Source organism: Stylophora pistillata, chromosome 11 (assembly GCF_964205215.1).
Source record: "Stylophora pistillata chromosome 11, jaStyPist1.2, whole genome shotgun sequence".
Classification (NCBI taxonomy): Eukaryota; Metazoa; Cnidaria; class Anthozoa; order Scleractinia; family Pocilloporidae; genus Stylophora; species Stylophora pistillata.
In genome coordinates this window covers 28677661-28694974 of record NC_142529.1, presented here as the reverse complement: position 1 = coordinate 28694974, position 17314 = coordinate 28677661, and the positions used below count along the sequence as shown (strand labels likewise).

At 38.6% G+C, this 17314-nt stretch overlaps 1 protein-coding gene across 1 annotated transcript; it reads right to left on the bottom strand.

The window, feature by feature from the left end:
* Positions 1–5730: 5730 nt before the first annotated feature.
* LOC148721028 (melanocortin receptor 5-like) lies at positions 5731–6791 on the bottom strand. Its single transcript, XM_088739453.1, has one exon. It carries the CDS (start codon positions 6713–6715, stop codon positions 5783–5785), a length of 933 nt encoding a protein of 310 aa, XP_088595579.1. The 5' UTR covers positions 6716–6791; the 3' UTR covers positions 5731–5782.
* Between the last annotated feature and the right edge of the window lie 10523 nt (positions 6792–17314).

The window sequence follows — 17314 nt, the reverse complement described above, 5'->3', positions numbered from 1 at the left end:
TTCCTCATACAACACACCTAGTCGGCATATTTCGAACAATATCGACGACAACCTTCCCAAACAAGTGAAAATGTGTCAAATGCAGACTTTCGTGTTCTCGATTTGACGCCACATTACCCGCTAGAGCCATTCCTCTTTAAACTCGGCCGTAGAGCAAGATGGCGGCCGATTTTCCGTATTTTGACTGGGCACAGAAAATTAAAGATTTGAGCAAATTAAAAAAATTTTGCACAGAAATACTCCAAAAAATACGCTTATTTCGTTAAGCGAAAAAAAAATTTCTGAGTTTAGGTGCACTTTAAAGTACCGGTGGGTATATACACAAGCAACGAAACCACTCTGCATATTCAAAAGCATTACGGACATTTTTCTGATGACAAAACAAGCTCGAGACTAAAGGTGAACCAATACAACTCGATAAGAAGTACCTCGAAACACTCTCACAAACTAATCTTCGAAGTTTTATCCAATACTTTTATATTGCTAAAAGAAGATTAATTAAATATGTATGCTTATCTTTCTTCAAATATGCCTTGTCGTATTCTTGATCATTGGTAGCTAATTCTCTTTAAATTCTACCTTACTTTTAGTTTTCTTCGTTAAAAAAGGTTTTCTAGTTTACACAACAAGCCATTTTCTGTTAATGATTACCCGATTAGAAGCGAGAGTCTCAGAGGGCTTTGCTTCACGTAAATCAACGTAAGGAAACATAAACTAAGGAAAATATTCACAACGTAACAAAACATAAATTAACGAGTAAAATATTCACAACAGACTATGTAAAAACCTTGAACAACAATATTCCTAATAACATACTTGACGTGACTTCATCACTCTCAGCATTGAGAGCACGAATAAAAATACAACTCGAGAAAGATCTAACTCCGCGCCGTGGACAGTAAAGTGCTTGTCTGATTTTCTGCCTCACTGCTTGTCTTACTTCACTGATCTTTCAGCAGTAAAGAAATGGATTTAACGTCGAGTTAATGTAAACGAAGAAAACTGCTACTTCCCTAATGACCACGCCCACCAACGACTACTGAAACCCTACTTCTTAAGGAAAGTTCACGATTAGAATTCCCCACCAGCGTTTACGCAGTTAAAATGCGTCGGAAGTTCTTTTTTGTGTCAGAAAACGCCCTCAACCTGCGAGGTACCTTAGTTAAGAAATAAACTATAGGGTAGATATGGAGACATCTGTCATTAAAATTTCATTGGCTGGATGCTTATCAAGTGTTCATATCATTTTTTAGGAGTCAGTTGAAATTTGAATCATTGCGGCCTTAGCAAGCAAAATAAACTATTTAAGCTGGCGATTGCACTCAGTCTCGGAAAAGTTGAATTTTTTGACAATTTCCGAACTCATCAAACTATTTAAATTCAAATTTTCGTAACAGCTACGAACTTGTTTTAAAATATTTGAATTTACCTGAGTATGTAATTGCGCTTTCGAGCTTTTCTCTCTCGGCTATGTTTCTGACTAGTACTTGAAACGAAATAGTTAACAAAAACATCGATTACGCCAGTAAACCATTTTCTGTTTCTACAATTTGTTTTTTTATTCTCTGGTTTTTCTCCTCCTTTCGCCGGCGAACTCACCAGTAGTGATTACCCCGGATAATGACAAGCCAAAGGAAGCCTAGTAGACCCTAGATCCGATTTTTTCACAATCAGACGAGTAAAATACCTTCGTGTTAGGTAAACTTTCATGTAAAAGGAAAGTTATTGAATTTTCTTCCTGTGATTCTCCACAGTGATGAGCGATTCTCGTTTGGTAATTTTGACAGTTATTTTCCATTATTGAAATAAACACGACTATTTATTGATCGAGGTGGTAAATAAAAGCCCAGGATAGGTTCTCTTAAATTTATTACTGACTTGAAGAACAATTTCTTACTTACTACTTTTTACCATTATTATCATAACTTATAAACCTTTGGTTTTGGTAAGCTCCGACTTTAGCAACACTTAGCCACCTTTCAAGCTCGACTGTAAAATTACTGCATGCTTCATATTATGCACTGAAGAACGAATCAGTTCAGAAGCGCGAACAAAAGATGGTGTATTGTATTCAAGGTCATCCCTTCTTGGATTGCGAAACGCAATTGAAAGATACCTCAACAACCCGCCATTTAACAGGATAATTTCTATTTCAAAAGGTACAGATTTCCAAGTGTCAAACAAGCTCTTCCGGAGTCAAATAAAGCGAAACAAGCGCGAGAACAAAGGAAACACAGTACACGAAACACAAACCTCCAATTCAAGTACCTGACCTCCGAAACTTGCAGTCGTCAAATCCAGTCTGGGGAGACAATCCTTGGGGTCTTGTACGGAACATCTGGCTTCATATAACCTTGTACTGGTGTCGTTGAGGACGCGAAGGTGTACTACAGTTGACGAAGCAAAGCTTCCAGTTCTTGTTAGACGACAACGGACGGGAATACGTGTCAATGACCCATGACGAGGCTACTAGCCGCTTCTTACGGGCTTTACTACAGAACAGAGCATAGTCAAGGCTTCTCTATTTGCTAAATTTAACGAGTGTTTTCATACAATAATTGTGTAATCACTTTCAGCGTCAAGGTGGCGTCAAATGCGTATCGACAAAGATTCCATTGTTCGTGAACAAGAGGCACCCAAACAGTAGCATTGAGAGTGGGTGCCTCAGGGTTGAGATAGCAACAACAGGAATAAATAGAGACATCAGTATTCAGTATTCAGTATATCAGTATTTTAACAGTGCGAAAGATACCCAACTCTTTTAAGATATTCGAATTAATTTACCTCTAAATAGCTTGATGAATTTGGATAAAAGCTGATAGTTTCTAAAGAAACTGTTAGGGGCTGCGCCAAGCCTGCATGTCTAGTATATGCTTTACTTAGCACTGATTTAAGATGTATCAAATACTGCTGTCATAATTTTACTATGGGATAAAAAAACCTCTCTCTTCTGAGGCGAAATGTCTCAAACAGTGTAGATAGTACGCGTAAATATGAATAATTTCTTCCTTTGTTTATATTTTGCTTCCGAAAATCAATTTCGAGCGAGCGATCGAGCATGAAAAGAGAAATAATAACTTACCGTTTTCTGAAAAGGAGATCTTAAATGAAATTCTACCCAACACTACCACATTTCTTGAAGTTGAGAGGCAGTATTTAGGCTAGAAAATATTCTTCAGCGTTTCGTGACTTCATAAACAGTTGTTTTGTTTTTTTGTCTTAATGTCTTTTTGTAATTGCATCTGAAGACAGATATTGTTACCTTGACAGCACCTGCTAGGTCACGATCACGTAATGCTGACTTTGTTTAATTACACTTACCCAGAAACTTGAATATTGGACGTGAAACGTTATTAAGTCGGAAACTATTTGAACGCAGACTTCGTAAATGACAGCCCATTACCCGCTTTTTTCTTTGCGCCTCACATCCGACTAAAATTGGAAACGGAGACAATCACTCGACAGGTAGGAAATACCACATAACCAAATTAATGCTTTGGGCCATTCCACTTATTTTCCTTCAAAATTCAACCATGCCCTCCCATCAAGCTATTAAAATTATTTAGGATTATCCCTCTAACAAATCATTCAGTCACGTGTATGAGGGCGTGATGGCACTTTTGTAATTATTTCCTCAATTTGACAGTACTTGGGATGAGGTAAAAGCTTGCTTGTTACATGTACACAAGCTTTCATGCATGCGGCAGGTGCTTGTACCCTAACATTCTTCCTGTGCCGTAGAATCTTCACAAACATTCTGTTTTAATAACAAAATCAAGAAGCTAGAGTCGCTCTCAGCTATCGCCTCGCGCGACTCTTCCGCTTCTTTGGTGCTTAGCAACCTCCCGCGTGCATCATAACTCAATAAACGCTGTGGTGTTTACCATTTGTTAAATATGTGCGCTTCAAAGCTACGATATGTTTGTATTTCAGCTCCAACAGCAAGGTAAGAGGTCTGTCCACGCTTAGCTTATGGCTGTCATAGTCAATAAATACACCAAACATACGCTTGTTATGAAAGTTGCCTCTGATGTGTATCGACAAAAAACTCATCGTTCACGAACCACAGACATCCCATGCGTAGCAGCAAGAGACTGGCTAGCAAGGTCAAACAACAGATCAGTCGTTGCCAGACAACGGTACAATATAACTTTATTGAAATGAAGAAAAAAGGAGTACTTTTAGATGATGACGATGATGATGATGATGATGATGATGATGATGATGAACTTTATTCATGTGTCAATGTATTTAGCTGACGCTAATTGGGGACACAACGTAGATGAATAACGTAATTAATGATAAGAAATAAGCTATAGATTATATAACGTAAGAGATACAAATTACTCACGCGGAGCAATGTAGATGAATAACCTAATTAATTATAAGAAATAAGCTATAGATTATATAACCTAAGGTACAAATTACGCACGCGGAGCAATTGTTACCATTTATCAGTTCGGTAGGATCCTTACGTCTAATATGGAACTTAAACCTAGAGAGGCTACTAATTTCAGTGATTTTTTTTTTTTTTAGTTTGTTCCATAGAAATGGTCCAAGATATCTAAGAGAGTGTTTACCATAGAATACAGAATTAAACCTAGGCATATAAACATTTTGATTTCTTAAATTATATTTACAAGACTTAGGACTATAAATGTCACAAATGAAATCAGGAACTAGCCTATATTTAACCTTATACATAAGTATAACTATATCTTGCAATCTCCTATTAAGAAGGGTAGGTAGTTTAGCACGATCTAATAAGCTCATTTACGTTTCTGAATGCGAACTATAGACTATCCTCAGTGCTCGCTCTTGAATTCTTTCAACTTTCCTTGCATCCGACGCCCTACAGAAATGCCATATGAGATATGGCATAATAGCAGTTTTATATAGTAATAGTTTAGTCTCCGTAGTAACCAAGTTTCTCAACCTGGCGTGAACGCCCACCTTTTGACTGGCCTTCTTGCATAATTCGCTAATATGTTTGCTAAAAATTAGATTCTCGTCGAAGTTCACGCCCTCGTGTAATGCCTAACTGCGTGCCTGCGGTATTCTGAACCGAAGATCTACATGTCATTATGCGCACTTCATTATTTTGCGATTGAGTGATTGTAATGTGATCGTTATTTCGATTTCTTTTTTCTTTTATGCGTTATCTTGAAACGCTGCACTCGGATTAAAGGTGAAAGCTACAAGAACCTTTTCATCATAATGGTCTCCTGTAGCAACGGCATTCTGATCCCGGTCCAAACCCGATCAAAATAAGAGAATAAATTTGATTTTCTCCGGCTGTAATTTAAGTAAATTTGTCTTTGGCTAAAGATTGTTACTTTAAAGACAACTCTATGAGAAACAGTGATAATCATGGTTAAGTTTGATTTAAAAAAAAAGTAAATTGATTTAAGGATTACTACATGATAAAAATGTTGATCTCGCTTACCGGCTGACTTGTAAACCGGCTCTTAAAGCAAACTGCCTACTTTTTGAAGCTGAAGTCTCTCCTAAATCTTTATTTGACTAACGCTGTTTTTAAAAAGAAAAGAAAAAAATCCCATCTCCTATCTACCTCTCAAGAACATGTTTCTATCCGTTTGCAATACGTTGTTTATCATCAGGAATGCTAACCAGAGACTCTCCTCTACTTTAATACATTTAGTAAAATGAGTTTTTTTTACTCGACTTCTCTTTAGCTGTTCTCGATGGAACTGAAACAAGTACATTGAACTTTTCTATGCGCGATAACTGCTCGTGCAATCACATATTATTATTTCTAACTTCAGCATAGTGCTTCTCTAATAGTCTGTTTTACCGCTTGTCTTATTTCACTAATCTTCCAGCAGTAAAGAAACGGGTTTAATGTCGAGTTGAAGTAAACAAAGATACCTGCTGCTCCCCTTAATACCACTAAGTGTGATGAATATCTTTTACTTTCAGCGATGACAATTGCCACTATAAAGTATGGTGCATAACAAACAATTAATGCTAACTGCACCCACAGTGCACTGTACACTGCCTTTTTGTATCGCGCCATATTCAGTGCATTTGTTTGGCTCGGCTGTTGTTGAACACGACCTTGCACTTCTGCCTGATGACGATTGAGAGTGCGGAAAATCTTTGTGTACGAGATGATTGTGATAACTAGGCAAGATGGTATAACTATATATTCATACCAATTCGTTATACGATGATATAAATTGATGAATAAAGCAGCGACAGTGGGTATCACCCACAGGGTAGCTGCAATGATGTATGTGCGTTTTAACGTTACAATTTGTCTGTATCTCATCCCCAACAACAGGGCGAGAAGTCTGTCCACGCTTATGGCCGTCATCGTCATCAAAGACGCTCCGCATAATGCATAGCTTGTCATGTGGTATGCGTCCCTTGCGTATTGACAAAGACTCCAGTTTTCCTCAGCCAAGAATATCCAATAGGTAACATAGAGAGGCTCACTAACAAGACCAACCAAAAGGTCAGTTATGGCCAGACTACGATACAACAGTTTGGACGGCGGATGAAGGGAAGATTCCTTTCGAAGTGCAACAAGGATAAGGGAATTGCCAAGAAAAGCAGTCACCGAGAGGAGAATATGCACCGCTGATAACGAAACTGATTCTTGTTGAAGCCCACCTACCAAAGAGGGGGAGCAATGCTCTTCTTGAAATGTTTGAGTATGTGATCCACCTCCTTTTAAATCTTTTGTCCTCATTATACGTTTTTCCTTGAAGTTATCTAAAAATTGCAACGAGCAAAATTTTCTTTAGACCACTCCTACGAAAAAAAAAACCCTATACCTTGCTTTGATTTTAAAACCTAGAATATTGACTTCAAAAACATAGTTACCAGATTTCAAATGTAGGTGAAAACTGTCTGTTTGATTAAGATACATGTCACTTTTTATCCGATCGCATCGCTGTGTTTTGCATTTACTGTCACCCGTGAGAGGAACCAGTTTCTGCGTAACGAGCAGCTTATTAGATCCCTTCTAATTTCTCTGGACTTTTTCGCCATAATTTACATTTTACTTAAAAATCTTTATTAAAAAGAACAGAACGTAACCATAAGTAATATCAATAATTGTAAGTCTTGAATGGTGCGATCTTTTCGGTTGTTGTTGTTGTTGTTTTTTTTTTTCTATATGAAAGAGTGCGACGAACGTTCTACACCTGGAAAGCTTCTCCGCAAATTGTCTTCACATGAAAAAAACAAGAAGTTTTATTCCCAAATAAAGGTGTTTGCCAAACCTGCATGTCTAGTGCAGGTCTTACTTAGTATTTAAGACATACCAGGCATTTTTGGCACTGGTGTCATAATTTGACTATGGCATAAGCAAAAACTCTCTCTTCTGAAGCAAAATGTCTCAAACAATGCAGATAGTACGCGTAAATATAAAATATTTCTTCCTTTGTTTGTAGCTTGCTTCCGAAAATCAATTTCTAGCGAGCGACCGAGCATGAAAAGAAAAATAATAACTTACCGTTTTCTGAAAAGGAGATTTTAAATGAAATTCTGCCTAAGACTACTACATTTGTTGAAGTCGAGAGACAATATTTAGGCTAGAAAATATTCTCCAGCATTTCATAAACAATTGTTTTTTTTTTTTTTTTTTTTTAATGCCTTTTTGCAATTGAATCTGAAGAGAGATATTTTTTCCTTGGCAGCACCTGCCAGGCCACGATCACGTAAACCTCACTCTGTTTAATTACACTTACCCAGAAACGTCCTCAGCAACTTTCACTCATGTATTAAATAATGCTTACTCTGTTACAAGAGATACCAATTTCTTCCCAGTAGCTTTAAATATCACCATTTATGAGTTTCAACAGGTAATGCTATGTCATATTATCCCGTCTATAAACTCTAAAAGATCCCTCCATAGATCCACTGAATATCTTTATTTTGCAGCATCATGAACGATAGAAATATTCTTTCCCGCAAGGAAGATTTTCTTGCAATTTATCTTTCATAATTGGTGAGGCAGGGATCTTTATCACCTAAAATTGTTCTGCGTCAAAACTACGTGTCTATCCCACTGGTTAACTTTAATTTTCGAATGAATTTGCACTACCAGGTAGAAATATAAAACTTTGTGCTTTTACACCATAGTGCAAAAGCTACCAATACTAAGAAAAAGTGTCCTTGGTAGGATAAATAATAAATTTTTGGTATCAGCTTTCATTTATAAAGACCTTTAAAATGATGATCAGCTTCAGGAAGCTGAACTTGAATATTCGACATGAAACGTTAATAAATCGGAAACTATTTGAACGCAGACTTCGTAAATGACAGCCCCTTACTGGGTTTTTTCTTTGCGCCTCATATCCGACGAAAATTGGAAACGGAGACAATTACTCGACAGGTACGAAATGCCACATAACCAAATTAATGCTTTAGGCTATTTCACTTATTTTCCTTTAAATTCAACCATGCACTCCCGTGAAGCTATTGTTATCCCGTGAAGCTATTGTACATTGTTTAGGATTATCCCTCTAAAAAGTCATTTCAGTCACGTGGGAGAGGGCATGATGGTACGAATCAAACATATAGGTGGTTTCAAAAAGGTTGTCTGCGGACAATCTCTGGTTGAATCTCTAAAAATTAGATAACAAATGTCAAAAGTCCTTTAACTCCTGGACAAAGTGATTGTCCATTTGTTTGCTTTGCTGTTTGTCTTATCACCTATCTTCCAGCAGTAAAGAAACGGGTTTAGTGTCAAGTTAAAGAAAACTAAGCAACTTGCTATTTTCCCTAAGTCTGAGAAAGTGTTCCAGGGGCCAAAAGTGGTAGTCAACCGATTTGGCTGAAACTTAGCACAGAAGTTGAGTGTGACAATGAGGATTATCCCTCTAACAAATCATTTCAGTCGCGTACGAGAGAGCGTGGTGACACTTTTGTAATTATTTCCCAAGTTGGACAGTAGTTGGGATAAGATAAAAGCTTGGTTGTTACATGTACACAAGGTGTCATGTATGCGGCAGGTGCTTGTACCCTAACATTCTTCCTGTGCCATAGAAACTTCACGAACATTCTGTTTTAATAACAAATTAGTCTAGGGTCGAGGTCGGAAATCGATCCACTCAGTGTTACGAGTGACATTAACAGTGATGATGTTAAAAATATTATTTAAAATGATGATATTATAACGAATAAAAAAATGGTAACAATAATAATACTGCAGTAAATGGTTTGAACCCGGGGGTAACATTTTAAAGTGTGGTGTGATCGTCGGGGTGAGTGTAGTCCTGAGAAGGACTGTTGTCGGTGGTAGTGACTGACGTTTCGACAACCTGTGCGGAAGTCATCATCAGAGTCAAGTGAATAGTTGCTGTCAGTAGAATGTTCTTATTTCAGTTCGTGTAAAATGATTGCTCAGTTTTACCGTGATGTTATTGGCGGTAAGACTCAAGTGGCGTAAGTCGGTCGTGAATGGTCTGTTTCGATCCGTCAGTAAAGTTAGGTCGTTCTGTTCAGTTGGTTTGTAATGTTTATGTCGTGAATGAGTCGTTTGTATGGAGCCGGTAGTAGTTGACACCTGTTAAGGGGAGTCTGTTCTAGGTTAGAAATAAGAACTAATTAATATGATAACATTATTGATAACAATGATGAAAATAATAATAATGATAATAATAAATATAATAAGAAAAAGAATAACAATGTTAATTATAAACTAAAAGCCATCGTACCGTTCAGTTTTACTTTGGACCTTTATTTTAATATCAAGTACCGTAATTTTAGTTTGTTATTTATAATTAACAATGGCAATTGATTGATTGATTGATTGATTGATTGATGTTAGCAGGTTGGCATCAATAGAATACGGTATACAGAAATTACAGAGCAATGATTATGACAAATTATACAACTCATCACACTTTACTGAGGGTTTTTACTCTGTCAATTTGAAAAAATGTAAAGTGAGAACAATTTTGAATAAATATATACGGTTTATCATATCCTTTTGAATCCTGGTAGTAAACATCAGATTAAATTAATAGCCACCCCCCCCCCCCTTCTATTCAGGCCCGCCTCTTATAAGCCAAGTCCCCAAAGTGCCTGAAAGAAGACGGGGGGTGCTTGATAGAGGAGTTACGGTATGTAGGACGTCTGCGTTTCGATTTTTCTGTTTCACAGTGCTTGATACATTAAAGTAGAGCACGATGTATGTTGAGTTAAGAAAATACGAAGACAACGCTTTCACCCTTACCTTTCAACCCGTCAACTCCATGGACAAAGTGATTGTCTAATTGTTTGCTTTGCTGCTTGTCTTACCTCAATTATCTTCCAGCAGTAAAAAAATGGGTTTAACGTCAAGTTAAAGAAAACTAAGCAACTTGCTATTTGCCTGAGGACCACTAAATATGCTGGATATCGTTTGCTATGAGCGATCACAATTTCCACTAAATTGATCGGTGCAGAGCAAACAACCAATGCTAACTGCACCCACAGTGCACTGTACACTGCCTTTTTGTATTGCGCCATGTTCCGTGCATTTGGTTTGCTCGGCTGTTGTTGAACAAGATCTTGTACCTGAGCCTGATGACGATTGAGGACGCTGAAAATCTTTCTGTACGAAGCGATTGAGACAATTATGCAAGATGGTCCAACTACACGGCCATACCAAATAGTTATACGATAATCTAAAATGTATAATAGAGCAGTGACAATGGATAGAACCCAAAAGGCAGCTAGAGTAATATATGTGCGCTTCAAAGTTACAGTATGTTTGTATCTCAGCCCCAACAACAAGGCGAGAAATCTGTCCACGCTTATGGCCGTCATAGTCAATAAAGACACCAAACATAATGCGTAGCTCGTTATAAAAGTTGCCCCAGAAGCGTATCGACAAAAAATCCGTCGTTCACGAGCCACAGACATCCCATAAGTAGCAGCAAGAGGCTGGCTAACAAGATCAAGCAATAGATCAGTTGTTGCCAGACAACGGTACAAGAGGGAAGATTCCTTGCGAAGAACAACAAGGATGAGACAATTGCCCAGAAATGCTGTGATAGACAGGAGAATGTTGACGGCTGAGAGAGAAATAAATTGTTGTTGTAATCCACCCGCCAAAGAGGGAGAACATGTCAGTTCTTTGAATGTGTTCGTTTGTTTCCCACTTCCTGTTAGATTTTTTAACGATATCATTTTGTAGCTTAGACTGAAGGGCGTTTTCTTTGTTTGCAGGTTATTTATTTATTTATTGCAAATTCACCCCACAAGAATTCACAAACAATTAGTATTAATTACAATTAAGATTAATAAAAACCATAAAAGGAAAAATTGTGGAGAAGGAGACAACCAAAAGCGCTGACGCACCATACAAGGGATGCCCCCTCTAATTAAAAAAAATTTAATATAGCAAAACTATATAGAAATATAAAAATAGATGCCCTAATTATCCTTTTCCTTAATAAAACTTAAAACATTCTTTTTAAAAGTTTCAATACTATCTGATTCTCTAATGTGATTAGGTAAGCTATTCCATTCACCAACGATACGGTTAAAACAGCTATATTTGAGACCGTTAGTTCTGCTAAAATTTGGGACAAGGTCCTGTGTGTCATTTTTCCTCAAATTATGCTTCTGTCCTTACAAAATATGAGCTTATTGGAAATGTCTATGTTATAATGGCCATTAATTACATTGAACAAAAACGTAACATCCCTAATGAACCGCCTATCAGATAATAGCTACAATTTCAAGTTAGATAGTCTAGTACCATAATCATCATCAGACCTACTGATCCATCTGGTAGCTCTTCGCTGAACAGCCTCCAATTTGTCAATGTTACGTTTAGTATAAGGGTTCCAAGTTTCGCATGAATATTCCAATAAGGGTCTCACAAGACTACAATAAAGTGTTCTCATGGTTTCAACATCATTTAAGTCCCTACAAGTCCTTTTTACCAACCCTAAAACCCTATTGGTCTTAGCAGTTATTCTATCTATATGCTGGTTCCATGAGAGACCACTAGCAGTAAACAATCCTAAATCTTTATAAACATTAACACATTCCAAAGGTTGACCCTCAATGCTATACTCCCCAACTAAGGGTGCCTTTTTCCTGGTTATTCGCAGGATCTTACATTTCTTAGTATTAATTGTCATCTTGTTCATCTCACACCAATCTGATATTTTATCTATGTCACTTTGAAAAGAGGACAGATCTTCTTGAGTATTAATAACCCTATACATTTTGCTATCATCAGCATATAATGCAATTGAGCTGTTCTTACTATTTATCCCTGATAAATCATTGATGTATATTGTGAAGAGTTTATGGTTCCAACAAAGAACCCTGTGGGACACCAGAGGTTACGGTTAACCAATCGGAAGCCTCTCCTTTGACTACTATACGCTGCTGACGTTCTGTCAAATAATGCCTACACTAGTTGAGCAAGTCCCCGTGGACACCATATTTGTAAAGCTTGGCTAAAAGAATGTCATGACAGACAAGGTCAGAGGCCTTTGAAAAGTCTTTAAACACTACATTGACTTGGCCACTCTTATCCAAAACCTTGAACCAATCACAATGTACCAAGAGTAGTTGAGTAGTGCAGCTACGATCGGTGAGGAATCTGTGATGGGAATCGTGCACAAAACTGATAACTTGATTGTAAATAGCATTGTACACAATTCTTTCCTGGCATTTCCCAATGATGGATAGAAGCAAAATGCCTCTATAATTTTCTACAGGCTCATGATCACCATCTTTATGAATAGGTGTGATATTAGCTGATTTCCATAATTTAGTAGACAGCACTGTTTGAAAGATAAATTGAAAAGCATACTCAGAGGAACTGCAGATGTATCAGCGGTCTCTTTAAGTAAACGAGCAGGTATATTGTCAATCCCACAAGACTTATTAGCATTAAGACCTTTGAGAAGTTTTCCAACCCCTTTAGTGTCACAAGCCACATAGTTGGTAATGAAATCAGTACTTGGATCTTACGGTAAGTCAGTTTGTATTGGGGCTGGTATCCCAGTACTCTGTTTACAAAAAACTGAGTGAAAGTGAATATTAAATAAGTGCGCTTGCTCTTGAGGTTTTGTCGCAGATCTTCTGTTGTAAGTGTTTACATCTGGAAGCAGTTTTGATTTTGACTTGATTGAGTGGTAGCTCCAAAATCGTTTCGTGTTTATCTTAAGTTGACTGGGGCCCGTTTCTCGAAAGTCCCGGTAAATTATCGGGTCCGGTAAGTCACCCGGTAAGTCCCCGTAAACTTTTCGGGTGTTTCTCGAAACTCCCGTTAGTTTCGATCCCGTTAATTTTACCGATATCTTGCCCGGTAATTTACGGGAGGTCGTAACCTCCCGTAAAGTTATCGGAGAGTCGCAAATGTTGAAAAACCAAACAAAATGGCGGCTGGGGGCGGACTTTCCTGTTCAGCGCGAAGACCAAGATTATATCAAAGACGCCCCTTTCTAGCCGATATGGCTGACTGTGAAGTCATTAATCGTTTTCGGCTCTCGCGAGGAAGGATAGAGTGGCTCGTTGAGCAGCTTAAGGAGGAACTACAGAGAAACACGACAAGAAGCTGCCCACTATCTCCGGAAACCCAGGTAAAGATCATAAGTAGTTGTTGTTGTTTTATTGTATACCGTTTGAAGGCGTTTGCATGGAAACACTATATTTAACTGTGAAGTTCTGTTTAAATTTTTTTTTTCTAACTAACAAACGGCAGTGGAGAAAATTATTGAGTAGATAAACACTTTGTCATGTTAACGCTAATCACTCGCCGCGAGTAATGACTTTAAGATGGCTTCCTTGTATAAACGTTGAAATGGGTTCTTGTCACGCAAACCTGATCTTACTGCAAGGCAAACCTGTTTCCCGTGTTTTAATTGCAGATGATTTTTTTTTTTTTTTTTTTTTGGAGGAAATCAGTTAACTGACTTTATACAGATAGAAATGAACATCATACAGTACAGCGATCGCGGAGACTTGCATTAAACGCAGCCGGGTTGCACAAATGCTGACAATTGTTGCTTATAGCATTAGCTGAGTGATACACGAACAAGTGTACTGTACTTATAATGGAGAAACGAAAAGAATAAAATTTAAAATTCTTCTCTCTAATCACATAATTGTTTCGGTCGCATTGTTAATGATATTAGTTTGCTTTATGCTAGATAACTCGATTGGAGATCGGAGAAGATTACGCATGACATTCGCAGTACATTGCAATTCTGGCTATTTCGTGACTGGGCTTCCGCATCACATGTCCAATCCACCTCCATCTTTCCCTTGCGACAAGTGTACGAATATCCTCCTGCTTGGTTTTTCTCAGTAGCTGGTCGTTTGATATTTTCCGAGGCCAAAAGATTCTCAGAATCTTCCTGAGGCTAGCTGTGTGGAAGGATGCTCGTCTTGAGAGGTCTTGTTCTGTCATTCTCCAGCATTCCGAGCCGTAAAGCCACAGCGCGAAAACGCAAATTTACGTCTTAAACGCGACTTAAATCCAGCGTAAGTTTGCATTTACGCGACTTTACGCTCACGTAAACCGTAAAGTTAACCTCTACGCTACCTTTAATCAATGGCGTAAATGAACACTAAGACGCTTGACGTAAAGTTGGCGGAATTGTGGCGTAAAGCCGCTATTAAACAGCAGCGTGAAGGCAGTTTAATGGTTCTGTAAATGTAAATTTACGCTTCTTTATAGGGAAATATATTTAGCATTAAGTTGGCGGTATAGTGACGCACGGTCAAATTACTCATACATCATTAGGCGTGAATGATCACATTGGCTAATTAAAGCAATTCAGCACAGCGTAGCCAGCTAGCTCTCTTTTGCGCTCTAAGGTTGAATTTTAAGTTAAGAGATAGCGTGTGGGAGGTAAGCATCCGATATATTCGCTAGCTGTACATTAAACATGTGGTGGCTGTTAAGAACTATAAAACCGTTCTCCCACGGCGTGCGTATGGAGAGAAGATCATTTGTAACCTCTGTGCTCAAAAAATAGTAAACAACACTAATGACAGCACTAAAGCACACTTATATTACAATCTCCTGGTACGGCTAATATTGTACGCATGCGCACAACCATATCACCCGTAGATTGGCAGCCATGGACAGCTGTTTCGCCCTTGTTGTGGCTCATTATCATGGCATAGCGAGCAGGGTCTATATTTGCATACGCAAGCTTTTGTACGAATCGATTGCATAGTCTTCATCAAGTTTTAGTGATGGAGTTGAATGTTATTGACATTCAATAATATATTTACATACCGACCTTTAATGTGCCTTTACGCGGGTAGTATAAAGTTGATCTTTAAGAGCACTTAAAGCGGCGAGGTAAACAAGCGTAAAGCTGATTCGACACCTTTACGCTAGCTTTAAGTCAACTTTACGTACCGACCGTGTAAATTGAACTCTAATCGCCTTTAAACAACTTTAAATAATAGCATAAAATTGGTCATACAACTTTAAGCAAATTTACGCCACATTTACGCTTCCGTAAAGCTGCTTCGTAAAAAACTTTACGCAGATTTACGCAACATTTAAGTCTTCGTAAATCTTGATTTTCATGCTGTGAAGGAGAGTTGACAATCCGCAGCTCTGATAGATTCTAAGCTTCGCCTTTCTGCTGTAGTTTTCTGACCTCCACACTGAGCTTAAGCTCATAAAGGCATAATTTGAATATATCAACAAGGTTGAAATGGTAAATTGGCCACCATTACGATTATAAGAGCTGACGTTTCGAGCGTTAGCCCTTCGTCGGAGCGAATAGGGAAATTGTGGGTTGTGTGTGCTTTTAAAGGAAGAAAAAGGAGCTACGTGATTGGTGGGAACAAAGCAACGAGAAAAACACGAATAAATTAGTGGAATGAAAAGCGTTCGTTGATACCTTATAATAGTCTTATAATCGTAACGGTGGCCAATTTACCATTTCAACTTTGTTGATATATTCAAATTATTTCGTTACCCCCACCGACGCAGCCCCAAACAGTTTCTTCAGAAACTATCAGCCTTTATTCATAAAGGCATACCCTGCTTTGTTCAATCTGCTTTGTATATCTAGAGTGGTACCTCCATCTTGGCAGAGCACACTTCCAAGGTATGTAAACTTGTTGGTGTTTGGAATGTCCTGTCCTCTTACCCAGATCTTTGTTGGGGAAGGGGCATTAACACACATGGCCTCCGTCTTCTTCAAGCTAATTCTCAAGCCGACCTGGCTGCTGAACATGTTGAGCCGGTCTGTCTTCCCCTGAATGTGCTGTCGAGTGTGGGACAATAGAGCTAAATCGTCTGCGAAGTCGAGGTCTTCGAGCGTAGTAATAGGGGTACATCTCATGCCTCTTCACTGATCTTCCATTGTTCGACAAAGGAACCAGTCGATAGCAAGATTGAATAGCATGAACGACATGACACATCCCTGCCGTACACCGGTTTTAACTTCAAAGCTTAGATCCCCCTGACTGATGCAACATGAGTAGAGGCATTTGATGATATTACCAATGCTTTGTGGAATGCCATATGCTCTCAGAATCTGCCAAAGACTGTCCCTACGAATGCTGTCAAACGCTTTCTGATAGTCGATGAAATTTACATACAACTCCCTCTTCCACTCAGTACATTGCTCAAGTGTTCCACAGTGTGAAAATAAAATCCGTACATCCACGCCCCTTGCGAAATCCAGATTGCTCGTTCCGCAGGATGTCGTTAACAGCTTTGGTGATGCGCTGCTTAATGACCTTGCAAAAGATTTTACTCGACACAGAGAAAAGGGTAATTTCTCGCCAGTTGTTACAATCACCTTGAGACCCTTTCTTTGGTATCCTGATTATCACTCCTCTGCTCCAGTCTGTCGGAATTTCTTCCTGTTCCCAGATCTTTGTAAACAATGGGGTCAGAATGGTTGCTGCAAGCTCAGGGGCTGCTTTAAACAGTTCGGCATTTAGATTATCATGGCCAGGAGCTTTTCCATTCTACAGGGAATTAATGGCTTGGATGATTTCCCTCCTAGTTGGAACGTCTGTGTTGATGTCAAGGTCAGTTGCGGCTTCCTAGATGTTTGGCATTACTGTTGGCGGTGGTCTGTTTAAAAGCTCTCTAAAGTGCTCCGTCCATCGCCGTTGTTGCTCTCCCTCTGATGTTAATAGGATACCGTTCATATCCCTTACAAGCACGTTGGTTGTGTGGCACTTACTTGTTATTATCTTGGTAATCTTTTATACTGTTGCTTGTTCATTGCGCGCAGCTGCCTCTTCCGCCTGGGATTCAAGGTTCTCCATGTACTTTCGTTTATCTGCTCTTGCTCGGCCTTTTACCTCCTTGTTCGCTGCCCCATACATTTCTTGATGCCTTTCT

Excerpts from the sequence above, each read along its gene's own strand:
- LOC148721028 (XM_088739453.1), bottom strand. The coding sequence starts at position 6,715 with ATGAGGACAAAAGATTTAAAAGGAGGTGGATCACATACTCAAACATTT.